Raw genomic sequence first — 12,400 nt, forward strand, 5'->3', positions numbered from 1 at the left:
CCCCTTTCAGGTAGTTGTAGAGAGCGATAAGGTCTCCCCTCAGCCTCCTCTTTTCTAGACTGAACAACCCCAGATCCCTCAGCCGCTCCTCATAAGACTTGTGCTCAAGGCCCCTCACCAACTTGGTTGCCCTTCTCTGGACACGCTCCAGCACCTCAATGTCTTTCCTGTAGTGAGGGGCCCAAAACTGAACACAGTACTCGAGGTGCGGCCTCACCAGTGCCGAGTACAGGGGAACAACCACCTCCCTGTTCCTGCTGGCCACACTGTTCCTGATACAGGCCAGGATGCCGTTGGCCGCCTTGGCCACCTGGGCACACTGCTGGCTCATATTCAGCCAGCTGTCAACCAGCACCCCCAGGTCTTTCTCTGCCGGGCAGCTTTCCAGCCACTCTTCCCCAAGCCTGTAGCGCTGCATGGGGTTGCCGTGACTGAAGTGCAGGACCCGGCACTTGGCCGTGTTGAACTTCATACAATTGGCCTCAGCCCATCGATCCAGCCTGTCCAGATCTCTCTGTAGAGCCTCCCTACCCTCAAGCAGATCGACCCTGCCTCCCAACTTGGTGTTGTCTGCAAACTTGCTGAGGGTGCACTCAATCCCCTCATCCAAATCATCGATAAAGATATTAAACAGAACAGGGCCCAACACCGAGCCCTGGGGAACACCACTCGTGACCCCGCCGCCAACTGGACTTCACCCCATTCACCACGACCCTCTGGGCTCAGCCATCCAGCCAGTTTTCCACCCAGTGAATAGTGCACTTATCCAGGCCACAAGACGCCAGCTTCTCCAGGAGTATGCCATGAGAGACAGTATCAAAGGCCTTGCTGAAGTCTAGGAAAATAACATCGACAGCCTTTCCCTCATCCACTAGGCGGGTCACCTGGTCATAGAAGGAGATCAGGTTGGTCAAGCAGGACCTGCCTTTCGTAAACCCATGCTGACTGGGCCTGATCCCCCTCTTATCCTGGAGCTGCCGTGTGAGTGCAGTCTTCTGAGAAGAACTGAAAACCATGTTTTCTGTCTGTCCAGTCAGTGAGTCAGTCATGGGCGTTTCCTGAGGAGCCCTCCACAGCATTAATGCCCAGAACCTTTATTAGTGCTTTGGTAAATAATACCCCTGGAAAAATGTCAGTAATAGATTTAGCAACCACACATGTTTGTGCTTCCCTCAGCTGAAGTGGCAGAACCAGAAGTGGTGTGGCCATCTGACTGAAATCAACCTTTCTATAGTCATTGCAGAGGTACTTATAGTGTCTATAAACGTGACTACTGCAATGCACTCGAGTTTAACATGTTCTTTTAAAATAGGCACTGTAGTTCATGGTATTTTAGCTGCTGAATGTTACTGCAGTCCTCAATGTTGTATGTTTTGGAACAGCTTTTATGTTGCCTTCATAAATCATGGAGGGTGAGAAAGGAAAAAAAAAAAAAAAGATTGAAGAAGTAGCTGGCTTTCAAAACAGCAATTAAAATTGTAGGCACAAAGGATAAACTGTAAAAAAAGTGTGCTGTAATCTGCAGAATCTGCTGCTGTTCCCTCTGCAGGATGCAATGGGAAGCGTTGTTCCAGTCACGGTTTTCGAACTGACTGGCATTGCTAAAAGCCAAATCAAAACCATATACTGCCTTGAATGGCACAATTTGCATATTAGGCTTCTCATCCATTCCAGCCAGACTTCTACATTGAGATCATGCTGTCTTGAAATTGCTAGAGTTAGAAATGCACACTTGTAACAGTCCTCTGCAGTGATGGTTGTCTTGCCCTTGTCTTAAACATTAAAGCATGTCCTTTTGCATCTAACATGTCTTTTTAGTTTCTAAAACACTGGTTTATTTAATAACAAAAACCAGTGAAATTTTGCAGACTACAGATTGTGTGGCAGCACAGGTGAGGAATGGAAACTGACATTTAAATATAAGAAGTGCAGTGCATTGCTTGGTATATCATCATAGGAATGAGTATTTCTATAGTATCTTTGCTTCTTGAATTGGTCAGAAGGCTGGGGGAATGTAGGTTGGAGGATCTGTTCATGAAAATTTCTTTCAGTGAAAAGTGGAAAACAAAATATTTTGTTCAAAAGCATAAATGCTATAGTTGGGTTTGAAGAAATCATACCATTGTTTCATTAGAATTGCTATCTGCAAGTCATTTGCCCTGTCAGTCTTCTAAGATGCACCTCAGTTTCACTTTCTACTGAAGAGAGGTGATAATTTGTGGAGAGTACCCTGGGGGAGCATATCATGGGATGTCGTGACTCAACCCGTAGCAGTGTGCAGGAACCTGAGGCAGTAGAGCTGCGATCACATGAGATAATGCAGTAATACTTCTGGGTGGAAGTATTTTTGTTTCCAGCTGAAAATGCTTGCAAATGTTTTTACCAAGAAAATTGAAGCTTTTTTCAGAGAGACGTTTCTTTTTGCAATATTAGGGTAAAGAAAAAAAAAAAACAAACAGCTGAAACATTTTGGTGCAGCAATCATTGCGCCTCACTTGGTTTGCATGTTATGTGAAAACTTACAGATATGGGCAAATGTAAATGGTGTTGAAGGGTAAATGAGGCTATGGATTTCTGCCACAACAGCTGCTTGTGTACGTTCTCTGCCTCACATCAAATGTAAACCCCTACTTTAAATTACTGCACTCCCTTAGGATTTCAGGTAGTTGCTATGGAAGAGCATCTAAAGCACTATTTTTGTAGCAGCTATAGGGGAGAGGCGAATTTTGCAATGGATTTGACAGTTTCAATACCTAGAGCATACTGAAATCTTATACCTAGCACAAGTGAAAACTGTCTTGCTCTCTATAACCTATAAAATTTGTGATAATGTCAAATTAACAGTAGTATTCCCCTCCTTAAAATACTTTTATTTCCTTAGGTTATGACACATCTACGTGTGATATATGAACGCATGAACCAGTCTCTCTCCTTCCTCTACAATGTGCCTGCTGTGGCAGAGGAGATCCAGGATGAAGTTGGTATGCAAACTACTAATGCAGAAAAAGGGAAATATTTCTGTGATGAGAAATTACCACCAAAAGCTAAAATATAGCATCTTACTTCTGCTATTGGTATACTGTCCCAGCTGAAAAATAGGAGAGTAAACTTGCCAATGTTCTTAAATTATAATGAATACTTGGAAGGCAAATCCTGTATAACCTGTGCAGTGGCATCATCATATTGTTGTAAATGTCTTCTGTGAAATAGGTTAATTTACATTTGCAGCCTCCATGCTATAGGGATGCAGCTATTGACAATGAGATTTAGCAAATTCTTCCTGGGTTTCGATATTTAATTTACGTGGTAAGTATTTACATTATCTGATGTAGACATTTTGGAAATCTCCCAGCTAAAAAATTAGTTACAGACCCAAGCATCTGAGAAGAGTGTAAATATCAACTGGAAGTTGCTAAGTGCAGCTTGGCAGTATGTTAGTGGTTATGCATTTACTTCTTCATTAGTTGGTCAAATGGATATCTCCTCTCCTCATGTTTTTTTCCAGCACACAGGCTGGGCTGTGGACCAGTCAGGTAGCAACAGTCCCATGTTTGCATCTTCCTTGAGTGCTGTCACAGCAGATAGCTGTGAGGGAAAATGGTCTTTCTTCCTGTTCACATTCCTGCCCTTGGCTGTGTCATTGCTGCAACAGAGGGATCTCTCATCACAGCACTCAGACTCTGCTGTGTGCTGCTATTGCAGCAAGGCAACTTCAGTTAGCCTATATTAATTTCAGATATAGCCACAGCACTGGGCATCATGTTGATAATGTGCTGCTTCAAGAAAAATAATACATGGTTGAATGCAGAGGCTGGAGATGGGATGGTCATTGTCTTTGGAACAGCTAAAAAAGCTGTTGCAAGATGTAATTCTCTGCCAAATGGCAGTTAATGGATTAGTTTCACAAATAACCAGCTTCAGCTGACTAAATAAATTATTGATTTCTTTAAAACACAAGGGAGGGAGGCGTGCCATTGCGGTAAGGATTAGGATGCATTTAGGACGCAGGGAGAAGATGGACAGGGAGTAGTGGTGGATTCATTTGCCCAAAGCACAGGTTAGGAAGGAGATGTGTTTCTACTTGTGAGGTAGCTTTGAGAGGGCTGGGGATGAGATCAGGAAGTTGGGGAAGGGGTTGGGAGGAAACAAAAAGACAGCCGAGTTAGTAATTATCCTTCACCATGTGTTTCTATGTCCCACAATTATAAGGTACAATCAACAATCTCAGTCTGTAGTTGTAGACAGCCGGTGGGGTGGGGGAGAACCACCTCTATTGGTCATTTGAAAGCATATCATTTCTGTAGCAAAGGAGATGCCGATACTGCTAGGTCTTCAAAATACTCAGTTTGTTTTCTTTCTGCGCTGCTATCATTCTCTTGGGTTTCTTGCTTGAAGTTTTGATTTCTTCTATTCTTGGTAATGTTAATGCTTGTTGGTGAGGACATTCTTCTAAATTGTCTTCTCCCTCCTAAATACTGAAATGGAATGGGAATTTCAGAGGCTGTGCAGTGATATGGGAGCAAAAGTCTATTAACTGCTAAGTGGTTTAAAAAATCTGACTCTCCGAATCTCAAATGTAATACTAATTTTTAGGGGAAAAAAGAGCTTACAATTAGTAGGATATTATTTCGTAATACGATGAGAGAAGCTAAGGTATCTCAAAGAAAAAATCTATCACAGTCTCTTGAGTACTTTTCCGGTACCTTGATTTTTTTTTGTGGGTTTGGGTATACTAAAAACCCTTCAAAGCATTGCGGAGTTTAAAGCAATGAAAAGTAAGTTCTCATACTGGGGGTTACCAGGCAGCAAAAATTAAAGAAAGCACTATCCGATCTGGGTTGTACTAGATAAAACAGTTTTCAGTAGTGAGAAGAAAGCCTATTCTCTTTCAGTATCAACATTCTTCTTGTTGGTAACATTGGCTGTATACTTGGTTTTACATATTGGTTTTAATGAAAGTTTGTTGAGATCATTCCCATCTGTTAAAGGAGACAGTATTCTTCTAGCTTTGAGCACTGATCAGTCTGTTTCAAATTCTGTTCTGAAATTATTGAATTTTTCAGTCTCTGTATTCTTCCTAAATCCATGGAAAAGGAAACCTGTTACAGCTGCAGAATCTCTGGAGAAGTAAAATACTAATAAAATTGCACTTTGTAACATTCCCAAGGAATATTACAACTCTCATTAAGAAGAAAAATGTTTCATTAAATACCTTTTGTTAGAACCATTGACTTAGAAAGTCTGAGTCGGTGAAAAAGTTGAGTTGAAAAATAACCTAGGTAAGAACATCTTGTGCACGCAGTGTCTGAATAATGAATTACATGTAAGGAAGCATAGTTGAAAATAGTTCTTCTCTTAGGCTGGGGTGCAAGTTAGATGGCTAATGTTTTAGTTCAGGTTTTTTGTTCATTATACTTTTGGTTTCTAGTTCCACACTTTACTGTAGAGTTCTTCATGAACAGTTTTCACCTCAACGAATGAATAATCTTCACTTTAGAAGACACAACTCTGACAAAGGTAGTGTTTCCCTAAATTGAACAAGTAGTTCTGTGAGCAGCAAAATAAATGAGATCTGGTTTCCTGTGAATTTGTACCATGGGTTTAATTCCTCTTATATCTAATAAGGTGCTGGTTTTTATTAGATTTTCTCATTGCTAGAAATATTATGCCCTATTTTGCACAGTTTCTCCATTATTAGCTGTTGACAGATTTGAATTTCAGGTCTTGGGATTTAATTACTTTTTACAAACTAAATTAGAGATACATTAAAATTTCCCTTATGTCTTTCTGACAGTCCACTACCAAAGGTTCATCCGTGTGAAATAGGTGGTGTTCTGTCATTGGAAAGTATATGTGCCTGAAGATAAGGTGCACACTTGTAATTTCTGTCTGTTATTTTTAAAGTCTTTATGCTAAGCAATGAATTTGAATTATACGAAATAGAATCTAAAGTTATTCCTGGGGCATAGCAGCTGCATAGGGAATGTTTTCTTCAACAATCTGAAGATTTTTTTAATTAACGCTTGGTGATCAGATGAATCACAATCCAGCAGTTGGACATTTGAAGTTCCTTTAAAATAAAGGATATGTTTGAAGTTCCTACCTCAAAAGGCAGGCTTACAGCTGTAGTTTTAAAGTGCAGAATCCAAAATATGAAATCCAGCTTCTACGCTAAAAGCAGCCTTTTAAAACTTCTGGTTATTTTCAGAACTCCAGCAGAGCTGGTGGCAGGAAGTTAGGGTCAAATTTAAGAGAGTTGTAGTCCTTATCTGCAGTTGATGTCCATTGGCTTAAACAGAAGATGTCTTGATTTGAGTATATGGATATGTAGGAAGACCCACAGCACTCCCAAGGGTAGAAAGCAGCACTTAAATCAAGTGAGGATTTTTTTTGCTAAGCATTTGACCAACGTGTAATGTGCAAATGCCCCATCAGGGTGACAGGCACGTATTGTAGCAGCAAATTACAGATGTGTAAGGAAGAATACTGCTGGCTGTCTTTTGCTCATGTTGGGGCAGAGTAAAAAGAATCAGCATATGAGTTGCAGAAAGAGGACTGTCTGACCATGACTGTTATGACAAAGCTTGGAAAGCATAAGCAGGTCATTTGTGTAGGAGACCATTTGGCGTTCTGGCTGCAAATCATTTCTCAAGGGGCAGTGATGCAAATGTGCTACAAACCAGGTCACTCTTGGCAGCTGATGTAGTTCTTGGTGTTAAGTGGTGTTTCTCATGGGCAGGACTATGCCCCATGAATAGGAGAGTGGCACAAAAAAAATCTGAGAAGAGGTATTTATTTGCCCGCTGTAGGTGAGCAGATTATTTGGTTATGTTGGTATTTGTTCGCACCTTTTCCCTCTGATAAATCTCACATACTATTTAATATGTACAAAAGCTCAGAGAGAGCAATGGCAGGTTTTAAGAGAAATCAGCAGTTCCTTTGAGAGCATCCTGCATTAAATCCTAATTTGATTAGACTGCTTATCGATGTATGTAAAAGGCAATTTATTGCTAGGAGTGGCACAGCAGGCACAGCTTCTGAATTAGAAGCTACGTCAGAGCTTTGTGCATCAGTCAAACGGGCAGGCGGTGAGCTGAATTTTTAATTCTGTCTTTGCTGCTCTGTTTCTAAACTGATGTCCTCAGCCCACCACTGATGAAATATTCAGCACCGCCTACTGCAGCAGTATTGTAACTAAGCTCTGAAACGTTCAGTTATGAGCAATAAGTAAGAGAATATGATTTCATCTGTCCCTTGACAAATAAAATCAAGCTATTGTTATTTTGTTATTCTGTTCCACTGTGCCTATCCTGTTCTTCTGCAGCATGTTCTGGTTGCCACACTCAGATTATATAGCTGGGAGAGAGAACAAACACAAGCACACCCCAGATCACTGCTTGTGTTCAAATGCATATGGTGCGCTGTGGGTCATCTGCTGTTTCAAGTATTTGTGTGCTCCAGCCTAGCATGACAAAATTTGAGCAAGAGAGATTTGCCTCTTGACTTTTGGTTCACACCTTCCTGTGAAGATTTTTTTGAAGTATTTTTAGAAAAAAACCTGTAAATATAGGACAAACTGCAGACTAAAGATATCTGAAGACTTGCTTTCTTTTAACCCTTCCTCTTTAACCATTAGGTCCCTATACCTGTCAGTCTGCATCTGTGGAGGGCAAAGTTAGCGCTACCTCAGCTGGTTGTGGTCTTTCAGCATTTATAAGACTAATTGTTGATTTCTTGTTTCTACCTGCTAATTTTGACCTGTAGTCAATCCGTAGCCTTGCTGCATTTCTTGCCATGAGTTGAATTAGGGTGCTGTACTCCATTCATTTTGTGGTATCCTTCTTAAGAAGTTTTGAGGGTGTTAGCTGCTTGCCACAGGCTGACAGTCCAAAACGACAACCATTGTGGTTTGGGGGTTTTGCAAAAGCAAATTCTGTGTCTGTCCTGTTTGGTGCCATTTCTTTTGTGATTGTTTTCTTCATCCTCTCTCTTAAAGTGTTATGTTTTGAATATGTAATTAGTAATGTCTTTCAGACTGCAATGGGACTTCTCAGTGTCTTGTTTTTCTGTAACTCTTCCTTGTACTTTCTGTCTTAAGATTGAGCTCAAGGGAAGAACTCTACCTTCAAAACAAAATTTAAAATCATGAAGCGATGCTTAGGGTTTCTGCACTTTTATTTGAAGTTGGGTTGCCATATTGTGGTATCAGAATAATAAAGGGAAGTTGACATACGTTAAATGTGTCAATAGCTTGTTAAAAGGAGGTTGTAAGGTTACCAAGGGTATTGGGATGGGATCGTACAAAACAGTATAGTTCATATCAAGTAAGAACACTAATTACCATATGACTCAATTTCAGTACATTACACTAGAAAAATCTTGAAATTGCTTGTTGTTCATGGAGGTGGCAGTTCTAGTCTGCTTCATGGGGAGCAGTTCTAGTCTTCCTCTTAGACTAGAGGCAAAAGTACTGTTAGCAGTTGCTTGATGCAATTAGCGTCTTGTATCAGAGTGGTTATAATGCATTAATTTTTTTTTTTTCTGGTAAAGGAAAACAGGAATGTTGAAGCATGGGTAAATGAATAAGCACTCAAGGATTTATCTGTACTGGAACAGACCAAGTTCAGTGAGCTGACGCAGAGAAAGATGAGGAATTGTTATCAGTGTTGCTCATCCTTAGGACAGCTGGGTATTGCACCAGTTGACAAACCTGCTTAATCCAGTCAATGTAAATCCTCCTGGGTCTGTCTACAGTAGTGTTTTAGCTCACACAGGAGTACATTTTGGTAACAAATGTCTCGGTCGTCCCTATTTACTGTGTTGTTCCACTTCACAACTTGCTAGTGTAAGCATGGGCTCTGACTGTTCTTGAGAACAGGCACTGGCGAGGTCCACTTGCTTGTTAAATACAGGCACTTTCTAGCAGTAGATGGAGGTGCAGATAAGCACGCTGAGGACTGGGAAACTAAAGATGTTCTTTCTGAAGAAAAGCGGTTCCTCTCTGGTTTTGGTTGTCCATACCTTCCAGTTAGTATTTCTTTTTCTCTTTTTAAAGGAGTCAAGTGGAGTTGAACTTTTTACCCAGGGTAAAATAAACAGTCACAAATCCAGTGAGCAGCTGCAGTAGTTATAAAAATCTGTAGCTGGGGAAGGTTGGACAATTCCTGTTATGTTTAATACTTTCTGCCATTCTGGAGGTCAATGGAATTGTTGTTCCTAAATTGCCCCAGGCACTTGGCTAGTACTTGAGAGGGAGTGTCTTCAATTTTGGACACAAGGGAATGTCATCTTTGCCAAACTGTAAGTGTTGAATTTCCACCCTCGTTTCTTTAAAACCAGCACATTTTTCCATGGCAGCAATTCTTCCACTCAGATTTGATGGGTATATCTACACTGTACAGAAATTTCTCAGTAAACTTTAAACAGATTCTCTGGAAGTAGTACAATTATGTGCAGGGCTTACCATAAGGTACTGTAAAACCTACCTTCTAGTTTTCAAGAGACCGTTTGGTGTGTCTGTGCTGTATCATACAGGCTTACCGTTCCTCCTGTTCTGCTCTGCCCTTTTTGCCCATAAGGATAATGCAACTGGAACAAGCAGTGGAAAGCAACCTTCGTAGAATGTGTATTTGCACAGGTACCCTGGAGTGACTTCCAGCACTAACTGTGCCTGTGCTTTCTCCCCATAATTGACTTGACATATTTGTGCATATCCAGTAACCTTAGCTTTCCAAAGAAAAATCTGAATTTTCTGTGAAGTGGTTATTTACCTTTAATCTTCTCCCTTGAAGCCCTGTAGCATTCAGTTGAATAGATGATTTGTTAGAACTCTAGCAGAAAATATATTGCTCGGTCAGTGGTTAAAAATAGCAGAGAGTGCTCCCACAAAAGCAAATGAATTCTGTGTTAAGCTTTACACAGTAGCATTTAGATAGATTTTGTATGCTTAAATACTGACATGATATGGCCCAGGTGGACTGCCTGATAAGCAATTAAGACCTCTTCCACCCAAGGACATTGGGTTTTAAAGTATTAGGCTAGTTCAGAGAGAGAGAGAGACTGACTCTTCAGCTTTTTTTTTTTTTTCAGGTAGTCTTTTTTTAATCATCACAAGCTTATGGTCTTTACTAAGTCACCAGTTTTGCCACTTTGTTACCTCTATAAAATACTTCTATAATTATTTAAATGCCATAAATAGCTCAATAAGATACCACTGAGCTATTTGTTGGAGCAAGGTGATATATTCTGTTTACATGGGAAATCAACCGATGTCACAGAATCACAGAATGACTGAGGTTGGAAGGGACCTCTGGAGGTCATCTGGTCCAAGCCCCCTGCTCAAGCAGGGCCACCCAGAGCCAGTTGCCAGTGTTCACTCACCCTCACAGTAAAAGAGTGTTTCCTGATGTTCAGAGGGAACCTCCTGTGTTTCAGTTTGTGCCCATTGCCTCTGGTCCTGTCACTGGGCACCACTGAAAAAAGTCCCGCTCCATCCTCTTTGCACCCTCCCTTCAGGTATTTATACACATTGATAAGATCCCCCTGAGCCTTCTCTTCTCTTCTCCAGGCTGAACAGTCCCAGCTTTCTCAGCCTTTCCTCATAGGAGAGATGCTCCAGTCCCTTCATCATCTTTGTGGCCCTTCATTGCACTCTCTCCAGTACATCCATGTCTCTCTTGTACTGGGGAGCACAGAACTGGACACAGCACTCCAGGTGTGGCCTCGCCAGTGCTGAGGGGAAGGATCACCTCCCTCCACCTGCTGGCAATGCTTTGTCAAATGCAACCCGGGATACCATTAGCCTTCTTTGCAGCAAGGGCACATTTCTGGCTCATTTTCAACTTGATGTGCACCAGAACCCCCAGGTTCTTTTCTGGCAAGCTGCTTTGCAGCTGGTCAGTCCCCAGCATATATTGGTGCATGGGGTTGTTCTTCTCCAGGTGCAGGACTTTGCACTTCTTGTGAACTAACTGTCCTCCCTTAGTGTGTTATGTTTTAATAAGCAAAGGTACTTGCCAGCTAGAATGACAGTTCCGTGTTGCTGAGGCTTCGTAAGTTCTGCACACCATTCAGGAGCTTGGAAGAACTGAAGAACCTCAGTCACTTCTCCAGGTTGGAGACTGATCTCTATCTGCTAGTAAAATATGTCCTTTGCTGCAGCTTAGGAGAGAAGGAAAAAAATCCTGGAAATAGATCCAACATTTTCCTCTTCTAAGCGTCTCTTATTTTCTGTCCAGATTATTTAACTGTCATAGAAAATTAGGCAGAGAATAGTAGATGATTAAAATAGTTATAAATGCATTTCACTGACATTGGTGTTCTCAAATGCTTTCATTAGTAGCATGCTATATCCTCCCCATCTTTTGTAGCTAAATGGTCTGTTGTGTCTTGTCATGGGTGCTCATGTTCATCAGAAAAGATATGAATCCAGATTCTTGTGTGCACAAAGCCCTCTTTTAATCTCATAAATATTGTGAACATGACTTTAGTCAGTAAAAGACCAGATCCTCCAGATCTTACAGATATTTTGAAAAGGATAAATGGCTTCACATGACTTCGGATTAGGGTGGCTTTTTCATCAGGGAAAGATATCTTGTTTTCCATCTGCTTTTCAGAAATTTCATCAGAATAAAAAAGTCTTATGAAGTTCATTAAGAGAATATTTTTCCTCTCGTTTGAAAAACACTGTTTTGTTTCACTTGCACTCCTAAGGAAATCTGGTCTCGTGATCCAAGTGTTAGAACTGAAAACCAGGAACTTCTGAGAATAATTATGGACTCAGATTATAAACAAAGTAATTTTTTTATTTTCTGGGCATTTGCTATTTCAGTGGGTATTTAAATCTTCCATTCTAAATAATTCATCCTTTAGCAGGGGAGGGTTGAAGGTGTTGCCTTTATTTTCTTCAGGAGCTGATGGCTAGTGCACTCTGTCCTGGTAGGTCCTTCTTGAAGTCTCTATTCTGTATCCTATCCGTTACTCTGGCCTGAAGTATTTTTTCATAGACACTTGTCTTTAAATAGCAAGTTATCATCCCCACCAGAGGTCCCACAGGAAGTTTATGACCGAGAGACCGCTCTGGGCTCACAGTGGCAGCAGGTTGAGGTTTGTACCATGTCCATTTCACAGCTTTTTTTAAATATCTCTCTGGAGGAGTCTACAGGTGACTTTACGCACAATGGATTTTCATCCTAGAATTAAGAAAAAATGCACTAAACTTTTAATAATTGTCTAGTGGTTGGTTGTATTCTTTCCTATTTTTTCTTGTTTGATTGAATACGTGGAAACGTGTGGATTTGGTGGGGATTTTCTAACTCTGCAGTCATTTCACATGTCATTTTCTGATGTGGAAACAACAGGCCAAGAAATTCTGTCTTAGAGGGCATTGTTTCTGCTGGTA

At 40.9% G+C, this 12,400-nt stretch overlaps 1 protein-coding gene across 4 annotated transcripts in view; it reads left to right on the plus strand.

Moving 5' to 3' along the window:
- APP (amyloid beta precursor protein) overlaps positions 1–12,400 on the plus strand; it is a 241,499-nt gene that overhangs the window by 182,377 nt on the left and 46,722 nt on the right. For all 4 annotated transcript variants that reach the window (XM_052793801.1, XM_052793803.1, XM_052793800.1 and 1 more), the window contains one exon: positions 2,882–2,981. In XM_052793801.1, coding sequence (XP_052649761.1) covers positions 2,882–2,981 — 100 coding nt within the window. The remainder of the gene's footprint in view (positions 1–2,881; positions 2,982–12,400) is intronic.

This window comes from Harpia harpyja, chromosome 8 (genome assembly GCF_026419915.1).
Source record: "Harpia harpyja isolate bHarHar1 chromosome 8, bHarHar1 primary haplotype, whole genome shotgun sequence".
NCBI lineage: Eukaryota > Metazoa > Chordata > Aves > Accipitriformes > Accipitridae > Harpia > Harpia harpyja.